We start from the raw sequence: 14014 nt of genomic DNA, 5'->3' as shown, positions 1-14014 counted from the left end.
CAAAAGGGGAGAAGAAAACCACAGAAATGCAAGAAACAGGTAAAAGAGATTAAAACGACAAAACAGATTACCATGGCTGGCTGACAATGAGAATAAGAAAGAGAAGCCAGTCACCCTGCAACACATTAAAACCTCCATCCTAAAAGCACGAGGGTGGAGCACACAGAGGGACAAAGTACATGTGCTAAAAAACTTAGATCAAACGATAAAACACACCCTCACAAATATAACGTAAAACTAAATCAGCCGATGAAGCGTTGACAGATAAAATTAGTGGCAACGAGTCCGGTAACTGAAGATTTTGTTGCAGGACAGTCAAAGTGGGACAGTGCATCGCAATATGAATGGGCCACTGTCAACTGGGTGCCGCATCCAGACTGAGGCGGGTCTTCACAGCACAGGAGGTAGCCACGGGTCGCCCAAGCATGGCCAATGCGGAGCCTGTGAGAGGCCTACATGGAGGACTGCCACGCATTCATAGTCTCCTTAATGGCAGGCAGTTTGTTGTGCGTATTGAGACTATGCCATTCTGTCTCCCAAAGCCGAAAAATCTGGTGGCGTAAAAATGAATGCAGGTCAGTTATTAGAATGCCAATCTCCATAAGCGGTTTCCGTGTAGTCTATTTGGCCAACCTTTCAGCATGTTTGTTGCCTGGGATTCTGACGTGTCCTGGAGTCCCCACAAACACCACTGAATGATTGAACCAACCTAGGGCATAGTTGGACTTCTGGATGGTCACTACCAAAGGATGACAAGGGTAGCACTGGTCGATAGTTTGTAGACTGCTCAAGGAGTCAGTACATAATAGGAAAGACTCCCCAGGGCATGAACAGATGTGCTCAAGAGCTTGAGATGTAGCCACCAGCTCTGCAGTGAAAACACTGCACCCATCGGGCATGGAATACTGTTAATATGTCCTCCACAGGCATATGCGAAGGCGACGAGACCATCAGCCATCGAGCCGTCACTGTAAACCACTTCGTGGCCTCGGTGCATGTCAAGAATTGAGGGTAAGTGACAGCGGAGAACTGTGGGGTGAACTGAGTCCTTTGGACCATGTGAAAGTTCCAGGCGAAGCCTGGGCCTAGGTGTACACCATAGAGGTGTACGCGAATGGACCTTGAGTATAGGTGTTAAAAGTAACGACTATAGTTCAGATAGAAGGGATCAGACGCGAACTGCAATTCTAAGACAGTAATTCGGACGCACAAGAGAACTACAAATGTGTGCAACGTAACTGGCGAGAAGTTGCGCATGCCTGACCTGTAATGGAGGGACTCCAGCCTCCGCCAGGACACTGGTCACTGGACTTGCCCTAAAAGCTCCTGTCAATAGTTAAATACCACAGTGGTGTGCTGGGTCGAGCAAACGCAACGTTGAGGGCGCTGCCAAACCATGAACCAGACTCCCATAGTAAAGGTGCAATTGAACAAGGGCTCTGTAGAGCTGCAGCAGCGTAGAGCGATCTGGACGCCAGTTGGTGTTGCTCGGGTAGCAGAGGGCAGTGAGGTGCTGCCAGCACTTCCACTTACCTGACGAAGGTGAGGTGTCAAAAACCAGTCCTAAAAACCTATATGTCTCCACTACAGTGAGTCTAAGGTAAAGTTCACGTTCCGAATGAACGGTACTATGCCAACAGAAGTGCATAACACAGAACTTCGCGGCCGAAAGCTGGAAGCCACCGGCTAGAGCCCATGACTGCGCCTTGTGGATGGTTCCCTGTAGGTGCCACTCAGCAACACCAGTACTGGTGGAGCAGTACGAAATGCAGAAGTCGTCTGCATACAGAGAGGGTGAGATAGACGGCCCTACAGCTGCTGCTAGACTGTTAATGGCCACTAAAAATAGAGATAGACTCAATACCGGGCCCTGTGGGACCCCATTCTCCTGGATGTGAGGGGAACTATGGGAGGCACCAACTTGGACACGGAAAGTACAAAGCGACAGGAAATTCTGGATAAAAATCGGGAGAGGGCCTCGGAGATCCCACTCATATAATGTGACAAGGATACGATGTAGTAAATAAAAAAAAGACGGCAACCAGGTGATGGCGTCTGGAAAAGGCTGTTCAGAAGGCAGACTCGGGGGACACAAGATTATCATCGGTAGAGCGACCCAGGCAGAAACTGCCCTGACACTGAGCCTGTAGATCACATGACTCCAGGACCCGACCCAACTGCCAACATACCATACATTCCAGCAGCTTACAAAGAATGTTGGTGAGGCTGATGGGCCAACAGCTATCCACATCAATTGGGTTTTTGGAATGAAAACATCACACTAGATCTGGTTGAAGATCACAAGGAGATGTCGCTTGTGGTCAGAGAAGAGATGTTTAATCATCTGACTGTGGATCTGATCTGGCCCAGGAGCTGTGTCGGGCCCATGTACAAGAGCACTGAGGAACTACTATTCTGTAAATGGGTAGTTATAGGATTCACTATGGTGTGTAGTGAATGAAAAGACTTTCCCTTCCACAAGCCGTTTGAGAGAGCGAAAGGCTGGGGAGAAATTCTCTGATGCAGAGGCACAGGCATAGTGCTCAGGAAAGTGCTCGACAATCATGTTTGCGTCGGTAGATAACACGCCATTTATGGGAACACCTGTTGGGGTCAGGTACCCAAAAACTCTATTGATCTTTGCCCAGACTTGGGAAGGTGACGTATGGCACCCAATGATCGAGACATATCTCTCCCAACACTCCTGTTTCCGTCTTCTGATAAGCTGGCGAACACAGACAAGTAGCCGTTTAAACGCTTTGAGGTGCTCCAGGAAAGGGTGCCACTTACGCCGCTGTAGAACTTGCTGACGGTCCATAACTGCCTCAGCGACTTCTGGTGACCGCCAAGGTACTGTCTTTCGCTAGGGCACCCTAAAGAACGAGGGATCGTGTTTTCCACCACAGAAACGATCATTGTAGTTACCTGCTCAATCACCACATCGATGTTACCATGTGAGGAGATTCAGCAGCGACAGCAGAGGTGAAAGTTTCCCAGTCTGCCTTGTTTTTAGCCCATCTGGGCAGTGACAGGAAGATGGGGAAGTGGTCACTACCACCTAGGTTGTCATGTGGTCTCCAATGGATAGATGGGAGAAATCCAGGACTGCAAACCGAGAGATCAATGGCCAAATACGTGCCATGTGCCACACTCAAATGTGTGGGGGCACCTGTATTTAACAGGCAGAGGTCGAGTTGTGGCAGTAAACATTCGACATCTCTGCCTCGGACAATTAGCACGGTGCAACCCCTCAAGGGGTTTTGAGTGTTAAAATCTCCCAAAAGCAGGAAAAGTTTAGGGAGTTGATCAATCAGTGAAGCCAATGCGATCAGGGTATTGCACCATCAGGACGACGATATACGTTGCAGACAGATATTTCCTGCGTCGTCCTTATCCTAACAGCCACAGCTTCAAGAGGGGTTTGTAGGGCACAGGTTTACTGCATACTGAGTTTAGGACATAGACACAAACTCCACCTGACACACTACTATAGTCACTACGGTTCTTGGTAATATCCCCTATAGCCGCAGAGGGCAGGAGTCCCCATTTCCGGAAACCAGGTTTCCTGAAGAGCAATGCAGATAGCAGGTGTCAAGCTTAAGAGTTGCCGCAGCAGATCCAGGTGGTGGAAAAAACCACTGTGATTCCACTGGAGGATGACGTTATCGTGAGGCTGGGAAGGCATGAAATGCGCATGGAGGCAGGTTATGCCTTAGGGTCACCTGCTGCCACCGATTGAGTATTTGTAGCCATTTCTATAGTGGATGAGGCATCAGTGAGATCCAGATCTGCAGAGGACGCTAAGATCTCCATTGCATCCTCAGATGCAGAATTGATAGGGAGTGGTGGTTGTGTTGGGGCCACCATAGGGTCCTGTTTCTTAGCAGAGTACTTCTTAGTTTGCTTGCTCTCTCGCTTCTCTTTAGGGGCTTGCTGGGAAGAATTCTCCCAAGCAGCTTCAGGCACGGGGGAAAATCGTGAAGCTCTTCATCCAATAGCTTATGGCTCCTTAAGCCACTGGCCAGTGTCCACCATGGCATTGGTAGAGACGACCTCAAGGGACCCCTTCCACATGAGAGGAGCCGGAGGAGGCTGTTGCTTCTGCGGCAAGGGGGGGGGGGGGGGGGAGGGGACCAATGTCCCTTGCATTTGAGGGGGCCTTGTTCCCGAAGTAGGTGCTTTGGGAGCAATGGAGGAAGATTTTCCACCTACCACCAAGGTGCTGGATGTATTCAGGTGGCCTGGAAAGCTCACTGGTTGTGGGACAGAGTGAGGAACCAATGGCGCTTGGGACGCCATAGTTGCAGCCTTTGTCGACATCAACCGAATGGGGTGTAATCTTTCAAATTTACATTTAGCCTCTGTGTAAGTCTGCCAGTCCAGGGTCTTGTACTTCATGATGTTCCACTTCTTTTGGAGTACTGGGCAGTCTGGCGAGCAGGGAGAATGGTGCTCTCCAAAGTTGATGCAAGTGGGAGGAGGCGCTTATGGAGTATATGGGTGCAGTGGACGTCTGCAGTCTCGACATGCGGCGCTGGAAGTGCAGCGTGAAGACATGTGTCCGAACTTAGAACACTTAAAGCGCCACATGGGAGAGGGACGTATGGTTTAACATCTCAGCATTTCAGGCAATTAATCACCCTCAAATGTCAAGATGAAGGCACTGGTAGCAACTCTGTTGTCTTCTGGTCCCCTGTAAACGCACCAGATGAAATGAACATCCCCCTGTTCTAAATTGGTGCAGAGCTCATCATCAGACTGAAAGAGGAGATCACGAGGGAAAATGATCCCCTGGACCATGATGAGGTTTTTATGGGGAGTGACAGAAACAGGAATATCATCCAGCATGTCACAGGCAAGTAACACTTGGGATTGGGCTGGGGAAACTGCCTGAATTAAGACTGTGCCGTTTCGCATCTTGGACAGTGCTGTCACTTCTCCAAACTTATCCTGAAGGTGTTCAACGAAAAATTGAGGGTTCATAGGCAGAAAGGAGTCCCCGTCAGTTGTGCTACAGACTAAAAACTGAGGTGAATATGGCTCTGTCCATTCTGTAGCCATATGTTCCTCCCATGGTGTAGAAAGGGAGGGAAACAATTTAGGGTCATACCTGTCGGCATTGTATTTGATCTTGCCCTTCTTAGAGACTGCTGGTGCCGTACGGTCACCAGCAAGAGATGACTTAGTCCACTTCACTGTGGGTCATCCACCCTGATGCCATCCACTCCAATCATGGGCTCTCCCCATGGATGTCACCCAGCCACAACAAAGGCCAACTGGTACGATGGCCATTGCTGGGAGTCCTGATAACCCAGGAATACAAGCATCTACTCCTTCACGTATGTGGGGAGTTTACAGCTCAGACATCAGCAGTGTGAGCCCTGTGTTGTCAGGCGGCTACCACCAAATAGGTACAAGACGGCCCCACCACAATGGCCATGCTACCGTGCTGGATATACAGCACAGAGAAATCCAATATCGTCATGGGGTCGAGAGAGGACAGGAGACAACAGAAGAAGATGACATACCCTGGAAAGTGTCCTCACCCAAATAGTTTGCAAATATGCAAAGCCATGACAAGAGATTCAGGAGATCGAATCTTACAGCACTATGGATAGCTCATGCACCACGTAAGGCGTCCTTCCCCATATGGCCTGCACTTCTGTAGAATTTCAAAAGTGGCAGGTCAAACCGTAGAATGGGACCTGAACTCGTAGGGCCAAAAAGTGAGAGACTCCTTTTAGTTGCCTCTTTCGACAGGCAGGAATACCTCGGTCCTATTCTAACCCCTGGACCCGCAGTGGGGAGTCAGTCATGGAAAGGTAGCAGTAGTTGAGAAGGGAGTATGACAGTAGTGTAGTCTATTCATAATGTTATTCAATCTGCACACTGAACAAGCAGTAAAGGAAACCAACAAAAAATTTGAAGATGAAATTGAAGTTCAAGGAGAAGAAATATAAATTACAAGGACTGTCCCAGCAACTACAAAATTGACAAAGAAAACACAAAAATGTAGGGGAAGACATCTTTATTTCTCCACATAGTTTCATTTCAGCTCAATATACTTTTCCCATCAATGCTGAATAGCTTTGATACCCTATGTGTAGTGACAAACACTGAGCTCTACAAAAAAGCCGTCAGCTGCAGACTCCACCAATTCATATTTGGCAAATCTTTTACCACCAAGCCATTCATTTCTTAAAGCCTGGTAACAGAATATAATCAGAGGGGATAAATCTGGAGAATAAAGTACATTACAAAGCAATTTGAACTTTAAATCACTGATTTTCGCTATGGCAATAATAGATTTGTGAACTGCTGCATTGTCGCGATAAAATATAACTTGCTTTTAAGCAACTGGTTGATTTTATCAGTCAAATGCTGCAATAAGTTTAGAAAATGCTCACCATTGATTGTTTTTCATTTCTGGAGATAATCAATGAAAATTACCCCATGCACAACCCAAAAAATGAAACCATAACCTTGCCAGCAGATGGAATTGTCTCTGCCTTCTTTGGAGCCAATTTTACTTTTTCAATCCACTGTTCTGACTGTTCCTTCATATCAGGTGTGATGTGATGGACCTATATTCCATCCATGGTTATGAATTGACACAAAATGTGGTTTTATTGCAGTGAAACATCCCCAAACACGCAACTGCAACATCCACCTGACACCACTTCTGTTCTATGGTCAAACCCAGGACTCAACTTGCACACAATTTTCTGTCAACAATTATGAAAAGGATAGATTGCTAGTCACCATAAAGATGACAGACTGGATTGCAGACAGACACAATGAAAAGAGTATTACAACTGCGCTCTTGGCCAAACCCTTCTTCAGAAATAGAAAGGAAAACACACACACACACACACACACACACACACACACACACACACACACACACACAGCAGTACTATCTTCGGCCGCTTTGGGCAGACTGCAACTATTGTATCGAACAAAAGCAACAATAAGGAGTAGGGCACAAAAGGGGAGGAATAGCAGGGTACATTATCGTACTCCACAATGATGACCAGTTTTATCTACATTTACAAATTCATGTTGGTGTTCACTACTGATGGCTACCAAACAAATACTAAACAATGTAGCATCGTCACACTTCAAACTCAGGCTTTATAAGATTGGTACAACAACCACTATCTATACATAGAGTTGGGTACCTATGGTACAGCCTTTGTATGAGGTTTGCTAACGACATTGTAATTCTGTCAGAGAAGACGTAGGATTTGCAAGATCAGTTGAGTGGAATGGATAATCTATTGAAAAGACGTTGTAGGATGAACATTAACAGAAGATAAACAAAGGGTAATGGAACATAGTTGAACTAAACCAGATGATGCTTTGTGAATCTGATCAGTAAATGAGACACTAAAAGTAGCCTCAGATGAGTTTTTCTATTTGAGCAACAAAATGAATGATGATAGCTGAAGCAGAGAGGATATAAGATGCTGACTGGGTACAGCAATGAAAGCAGTTCAAAAAGGAGAAATTTGGTTAACACCAAATATAAATTTACCTGTGGGCATCTTTACTGAAGGTATTTGTCTGGAATATTGCCTTGTACATAAATGAAACATGGACAATATGCAGTTCAGACAAAAACAAAACAAAAAAAAAAAGCTTTTGAAATTTGGTGTTCAGAGCAATGCTCATGATCAGGTGGGTAGATCAAATAACAAATGGGGAAGTACTGCAGTGAACTGAGCAGAAAAGAAATGTGTGGCACAAGTTGACTAAAAGAAAGGATCAGTTCAAAGGACACACACTAAGGCACCAAATAATTATCAATTTGGTATTTGGAGAGAAGTGCGGTCAGTAAAAATTGAAGGAAGATACCAATGATGAATAAATTAAGCAGATTCAAATGGCTGTAGGTGGCAGTAGTTATTCAGGATAGACTAACATGGAGAGCTGCAACAAACCCATCTGTTAACTGAAGAGGAGGAGGAGGATGACACTGACGTGGCTGAAGCTAGGGAGAAGAGAGTACTTCTTCAAATATAGTCATCTCAAGGACTGGTGTGATCTGAGTGCTGAGAGGTTCTCATTGTTTCAACACAGCGTGAACACCCTCATTACAACATTATGTTTGAACTGCACTAAATAATAAATAATATAGTGTCACATGTTAAAACATCACAAAGAAGAGAAGAGACCAGATGGAAACAATTTCCTGAGTGAATTGTTAGTTATAAAATATGGTTTTTCTGTCAGAGTACAATATACATAAGTCCCAATGTTTCACTGACATAAATGACACTTATTTTACATCAGCAATAGCAACTGAGAAAATGGAAAGACAAAAACTAAAATTATTACAGTGAAGAGATTTCATACTTGCTTTCTAAGCAATACCTGAAAGAATTTAAAAGATTTTGGAAGGATACAGACAATACACAAGACACTGGAAAGAGCAAGTGCCTTAACAAAAACAAACACAAGACACAATGCTCAGCACTTCATGCACACATACCTCTAAATTGCACAGTAGATGTTCCTCTTCCACCAGACCGGGTGGTAACAATAATATCTCCACGACCTTTTCCTGGTCCAGATCGTGCAATGATTTTGTTGGGTGACTTCCATTCAGCAGACAGTTGGCAGTCACATCCACATATTGTAAGACCTTTAAAAGTATTTCAAATGTAATTAGATGACTACATGCATAAAAAACTCAATAAAAACCTCCAGACGCAATTAGAAGGATTACGAAATTGTGTACAACCATACAAGTAAAACTAAAGAAAAGAGTTCATGTAAACATAGGTTCGCAAATGTTTGGTTACAGAGTTACGGCTAATAAAAGATTTTGCCTGAAATTTAACTTCGCTAATTTGAAGCCATCGCAAAACTGCACGAGGTTAAAGAAAAGCTCAAGTTCCATTTACTTTGTTGTTATTGGTCTGGTGAATCTAATAAAATATGTCCCAGACGTGTATCTGCAGTAGTTTTCCAGAACATACAGAGAAGCAAATATTATTATACAAGTAAATTTGTTTACTTTCCATTAAGAATGTAGAGATGTTCAGGTCATTGTTGGCAACCATTAGTGAGTTGTTTCTGTCACTTCGTAACCTTGAAATGAGTTAGTTTTCTGCACTGTTCAGAGAAAGAACATAATAACAACAGTGTATTTAAGTGAAACCACATAGTAAATGTTGTAGTTTGTCGATTGATTGTGAAAGAAGGATTCCTTTCAAATTTACGAGAGGAATACGCCGATGTGGTGTCTATTTATGACAATGTAATGGTAATGCTATGGCTGCAGTTAACGGACAACCTTGTGAAACTGAAACGAGCTACAGAATCTTTTCGTACACATGCAGTTAAACGCACTGAACTTGGTGGAGACATTTTTGAACATTTATTGTGAAACTGTATGTACAGTGTACAACTTCCTTAACAATGAGCTTTGTTTTTTCCGGTTTAACATGAATTTACATTTGCTACGATATTAATAAAAGCAGAACACCTGACACATTCATACAGTTTCAGTTAACGTTATTACCATCATGTTTGCAAAATTAAATTCTCTACAACTTCTGTTAGAAACTTTTTACAATTGTCTGGAATTAAAAAATTTTATGAAATGATTTCTTTGCTTTTCTAGATGTCCTGGGAACCTATTGCACATTCATGTCTGGGGCATGTTTTATTAGATTCACCAGATCAATAACAACAAAATAAATGGAATTTGTGCTTTACTTTAACCTTATATAGTTCTGTGATGGGTCCATATTAGTGAAGTTGCTGAATATCAGGAAAAATCTTTCATTTGCCCTAACTCCATAACTAAACATTTGCAGACCTATGTTTATATAAACTTTTTTCTTTCGATTTTCTTGTAGAATAACAAAACATTTGCATATCTTCGTGAATCACCCTGTGTGTGTGTGTGTGTGTGTGTGTGTGTGTGTGTGTCTATATAGTTAGCCTGAAAGCCATTACAGAGCATAGTGACATGAAAGATAAAGAAGGAGAACAACACAAGGCTTACAGCATAAGTTTACAGGTGAAGGGGGGACCGTACTTTTTTTTTTTTTTTTTTAAATAAATAGTGCTATGAAGAAATATATTTGAGTGATAAGCACACTAATGTTTGGCTTTGTTGGCTAAACTATTTTCTAGGAAAACCTAAACACTATAACAAACTCAAACACTCATATCACAGCCTACACACTGACAGTGAGACCTTCTAACTCAGCAAATCTGACAGACTGTGCCTGTCTTATTTATGTTGTTTCACACCTGGCTGGAAATGGAAATCTGACAACAAAAAATACATATATAACACACTCACTAAACCTGACAAGCTGTAACAGCCATATTTATGCAGTCTAGCACCTGGCTGGAAATCAAAAGCCGACATAATCAAAAATACATACAAATCCCACTCACTAATACCCTGAGAGGGTACGTTTACACCAAGTTAGCTGTTTATCAGTTGTTGCTCAGTTATGTATTTATTCTTATCTTGGGGTTGGAGCGTGATACTGTCCTCTCTGAAAACCTTGGTTGTGGTAGCTCACTGACCCCCAACATAACATGATATCTACATTCACTCCATATATAACACACTTTTATTTATAAAGAATTTGAACTGTCAACGTAACGCTGTGTAATACATAACTAACATGTCCCCAACAAGTATTTTGATGTACATTGTTTACAAAAACTATGATAAATGGTAGGGAGATCCACTGCTTAACTCCTACCATACATTTTGCAAATATTATCACAATTCCTTAGCTACACCTTTTTGCTCTTATGCTAGGAAGTACCATCTACACAAAGTAGCGAATTAATGATTGTGTTACCATTCTACAACAATAATGATACAGAATATCGTCACTCACCAATAAGATCTGTGGGACTAGTTCCAAGAAATTCTCCTCTCAGTGTCACTCTCGTCCCTGGAGGTCCTTCTTTGGGGGAAATTCCGGTTACAATCGGGGGAGGAGCCATGTTTGATAAAGCTGTAAAATAAACCGACCTGTCACAAATTCTGTCTGAGATACTTTTCATAAAATATCTGAAAATCATAATAGACACACTGCACCATTACAACCTCTTATAAAGAAGATCTAACTTCAATTATTGATTCGAATTAAACGCTACCATAGAAAACCACAGCAACATCCACTAAAAACCAAATAAGTGAGGCTGTCATACGGAGACTACAAAGTTTGCAAATTCAATATACAATCAATTTGTTTACATTCGCGTACTCAGACTGATTCTCAAACTTCTACTAATAGAAAAATATCGCGGATATATTCAGCTTCGTTCCACAGGAATGCATTCCTGAATATTAGGCCTTACTACCGGTGACAAGTTCCGCCCCTTTCTCACCTGGAAGTGTACTACATAATCATGAATCGTATGAATATATTCATTCACGACGAGAAAATAATTTACTGTGACGTACATAGTGTTCATAAAAACAATGATAAACTCGCAGAAAGAGCAATAAACTGTTTAAAAACAAAAAAGTAAATTTTTGACAGATAAACTTAACCTAGTTCAGCTGCTATGATCGCAGCAAAGCGGACTATGGACTCCTTACAGTCATTAACAATAACCAAACTCGCTCTCAAAGATCAACATCACTATCATATATTTTACGCAGTCCTTGTAATTTTTTCCTACATAACATCCACACAGTCCTACTCCCACACTCCATGCTTAAACAACACAATAATCACATAGCGAGATTGTCGCTAATCAGTGTCGCCAACAGTATGGGTTTTCTGTTTTCCTCAGGTATGTCGGGTTGTATCTTTGAAACTCCAGGAATCAAGTTCTCCTCAGTTCACCAGTAACAATCAGCACATGCTAATCACACCTTTATCTGAAACCTATATTCGTATTAAACACGATAAACATTCAGAAGAGGAAAATAGTACAAGCCCGAGAACGAACGTATTAGGTGAAAGGATTCGTTTTATACTTCAGGTGGTGCCCTAATCTGAATACCTGTATTGTCATATTTACGCCTGATTTCACTGAGGGCTTCTTTGTCGAGCAATTCTTGCCCTTTAACATTTTTGACGTACACACTTTTCTTTCCTCAACAAGTCTGATCTCTGGCTTTTTTTGCTTCTAATGTCGCAAGCCTTGATGTTCCTCATGTAGGCAGTCAATCCTTCATTCTGTAAAAGTAACAATACCACATCTCGTGGCCCCATTTACACCGAAAGCCTTCTTTACACCGAAGTGATCACAAGTGAATATGAGCGAATGCACATTCGCGTGAACGATGCGCAAGTATTCGCTAGTGTATGCCATCCATACCTGTGCCTTCGAATAGGCATTTACACTGGAGCAAACAGAAGAAAGACACGGGATCACAGAGCAGCCGACATGTTGATTTCAGAGTTTGCGAGGTTTTTGTGTTAGTATTTGCATATTACGAAAATACACAGTTTTGATGATAAATCACATTAAAGAGCTCTCCAGACCGCTCATTTTTAGTATGATTATATTATTTGCAGGGAATTATCAACTTTTTAGCCCAACACATTGAAAAATAATCAGCGGGCTTAATTTAAAGTTATTCGTTCACTGTCCAACCTTGAGGTTGCTGTGAACGATTTTTAACAGTGTAATTTCGTGCAGTGAATTATATTGACGATATTCCTTGCATGATCGGAAAAAAGCGCCGCAACTGTTAAACATTCCATACTGCCGCGTCGTCCTCAAAATGTTCAAATTAACATTATTCCGTACAATGCAATCGATTTCCCACCAGTTTCTTTAAATAAATAAATAATCTATATTCCAAACACTGCCTTGTAGTCTATAAATCGTTTAACTAAGCAATGTCCCACATATTGTCTGAATTGTTTAGACATTCCACACACTGCAATCGATTACCCGCCAAGTGGCGAATCAAATGAATCATTTCCCACCAATTTACAGGTGGGGAGGAGAGAAGGAGGGCTGGGGGATTTCCTAGAGGGGGAGGGGTTAATTAATTGATCGATTTAATTAATTAGTCGACCAAATTGACATCAAATGTGTGCTTGCATTTGCAATTGGCATTCCGAGAGGGGTGGTGAAGAAGGAGGGGAGGGGGAGGAGGAGGTGGGGCGAGGGGTTCTTGGAAGAATAGATTACCCCCAATGGGTCATAACACTCATAGCAGAACAATTGGTTAAGGACCTGTTACTCAAAGGAGAACAATAGGTTTGGCCCTGAACGTATACTTGCCCTTGAAGTCGGCAACCTGCACTAACCAACTGCACTGATCCCCTTGTTGCGCTACTACTCCCCAGTGGTGTGATCGACTTTTTTAAACTATCTGTATGATGATGCAGGCCATTCACGCTGGTGGGCCCTCATTTGCTATTCCCCCTTGCTCCTGAACTGCTAGCTCCTGTACCATCAGCTCCTGCTCCTCAGCCTCCATTAATTCCTGCACTCTAGCCCCGACTAGTTGCTATGCCATGGGCCTCACTGGCTCCTGTGCCACAGGCCCTGCCGGCTTCTGCATGATGGGTTCCACTGTCTCCAGTGCCATTGGATCTGGTGCTTCCTGCTCTGGCACCTCGAATCCATTGCTCTGATCCTGTGCCTCTTTATCTGGCACCTCCTAACATGGCGCCTCCCCATTTGGCACCTTCCCATCTGGCACCTCCCAATCCAGTGCCTCCCACTGCAATGCCTCCTGCTGCAACATCTTCTACTGTGGTGCCACCAGCTCCTACCATACCTACTCCAGTACTGCAGGAGCCCTTGTCTCTGGCCCCAACATCTCTTGCAGTTCCAGCCCAGTTGTGCCCTCACTGCTAGCCCTGGCACCTCTTCAGATTTCAGCACAGCTCACATTCTCCTTGCTGGCAGCCAGCATGCTGCTATCCCACATGCTCCCAGCCTGCATCCCACTAGCCCACTTGACATCTCCTCCACAGAACCACAATTGTGCTTCATATGCTTTCCAGTGCTGTCCTCTTTGTGACCCCTTCTCAGTCCAAAGGTGACTGCACTCTGC

General features: G+C 43.3%; 1 protein-coding gene across 1 annotated transcript in view; it reads right to left on the bottom strand.

The window, feature by feature from the left end:
* Positions 1-11862, bottom strand: part of LOC126271977 (exocyst complex component 2) — a 109025-nt gene extending 97163 nt beyond the window's left edge. The window contains exons 1-3 of the mRNA XM_049974442.1: positions 11540-11862; positions 10878-10997; positions 8495-8647 (exon numbers count right to left, since the gene is read on the bottom strand). Coding sequence (XP_049830399.1) covers positions 8495-8647; positions 10878-10986 — 262 coding nt within the window. The 5' untranslated portion in view covers positions 10987-10997; positions 11540-11862. The remainder of the gene's footprint in view (positions 1-8494; positions 8648-10877; positions 10998-11539) is intronic.
* Positions 11863-14014: the final 2152 nt, after the last annotated feature.

The sequence above is a fragment of the Schistocerca gregaria genome, chromosome 5, assembly GCF_023897955.1.
Source record: "Schistocerca gregaria isolate iqSchGreg1 chromosome 5, iqSchGreg1.2, whole genome shotgun sequence".
NCBI lineage: Eukaryota > Metazoa > Arthropoda > Insecta > Orthoptera > Acrididae > Schistocerca > Schistocerca gregaria.
The sequence above is the reverse complement of the archived record's forward strand: the minus strand, read 5'-3'. Positions and strand labels throughout refer to the sequence as shown.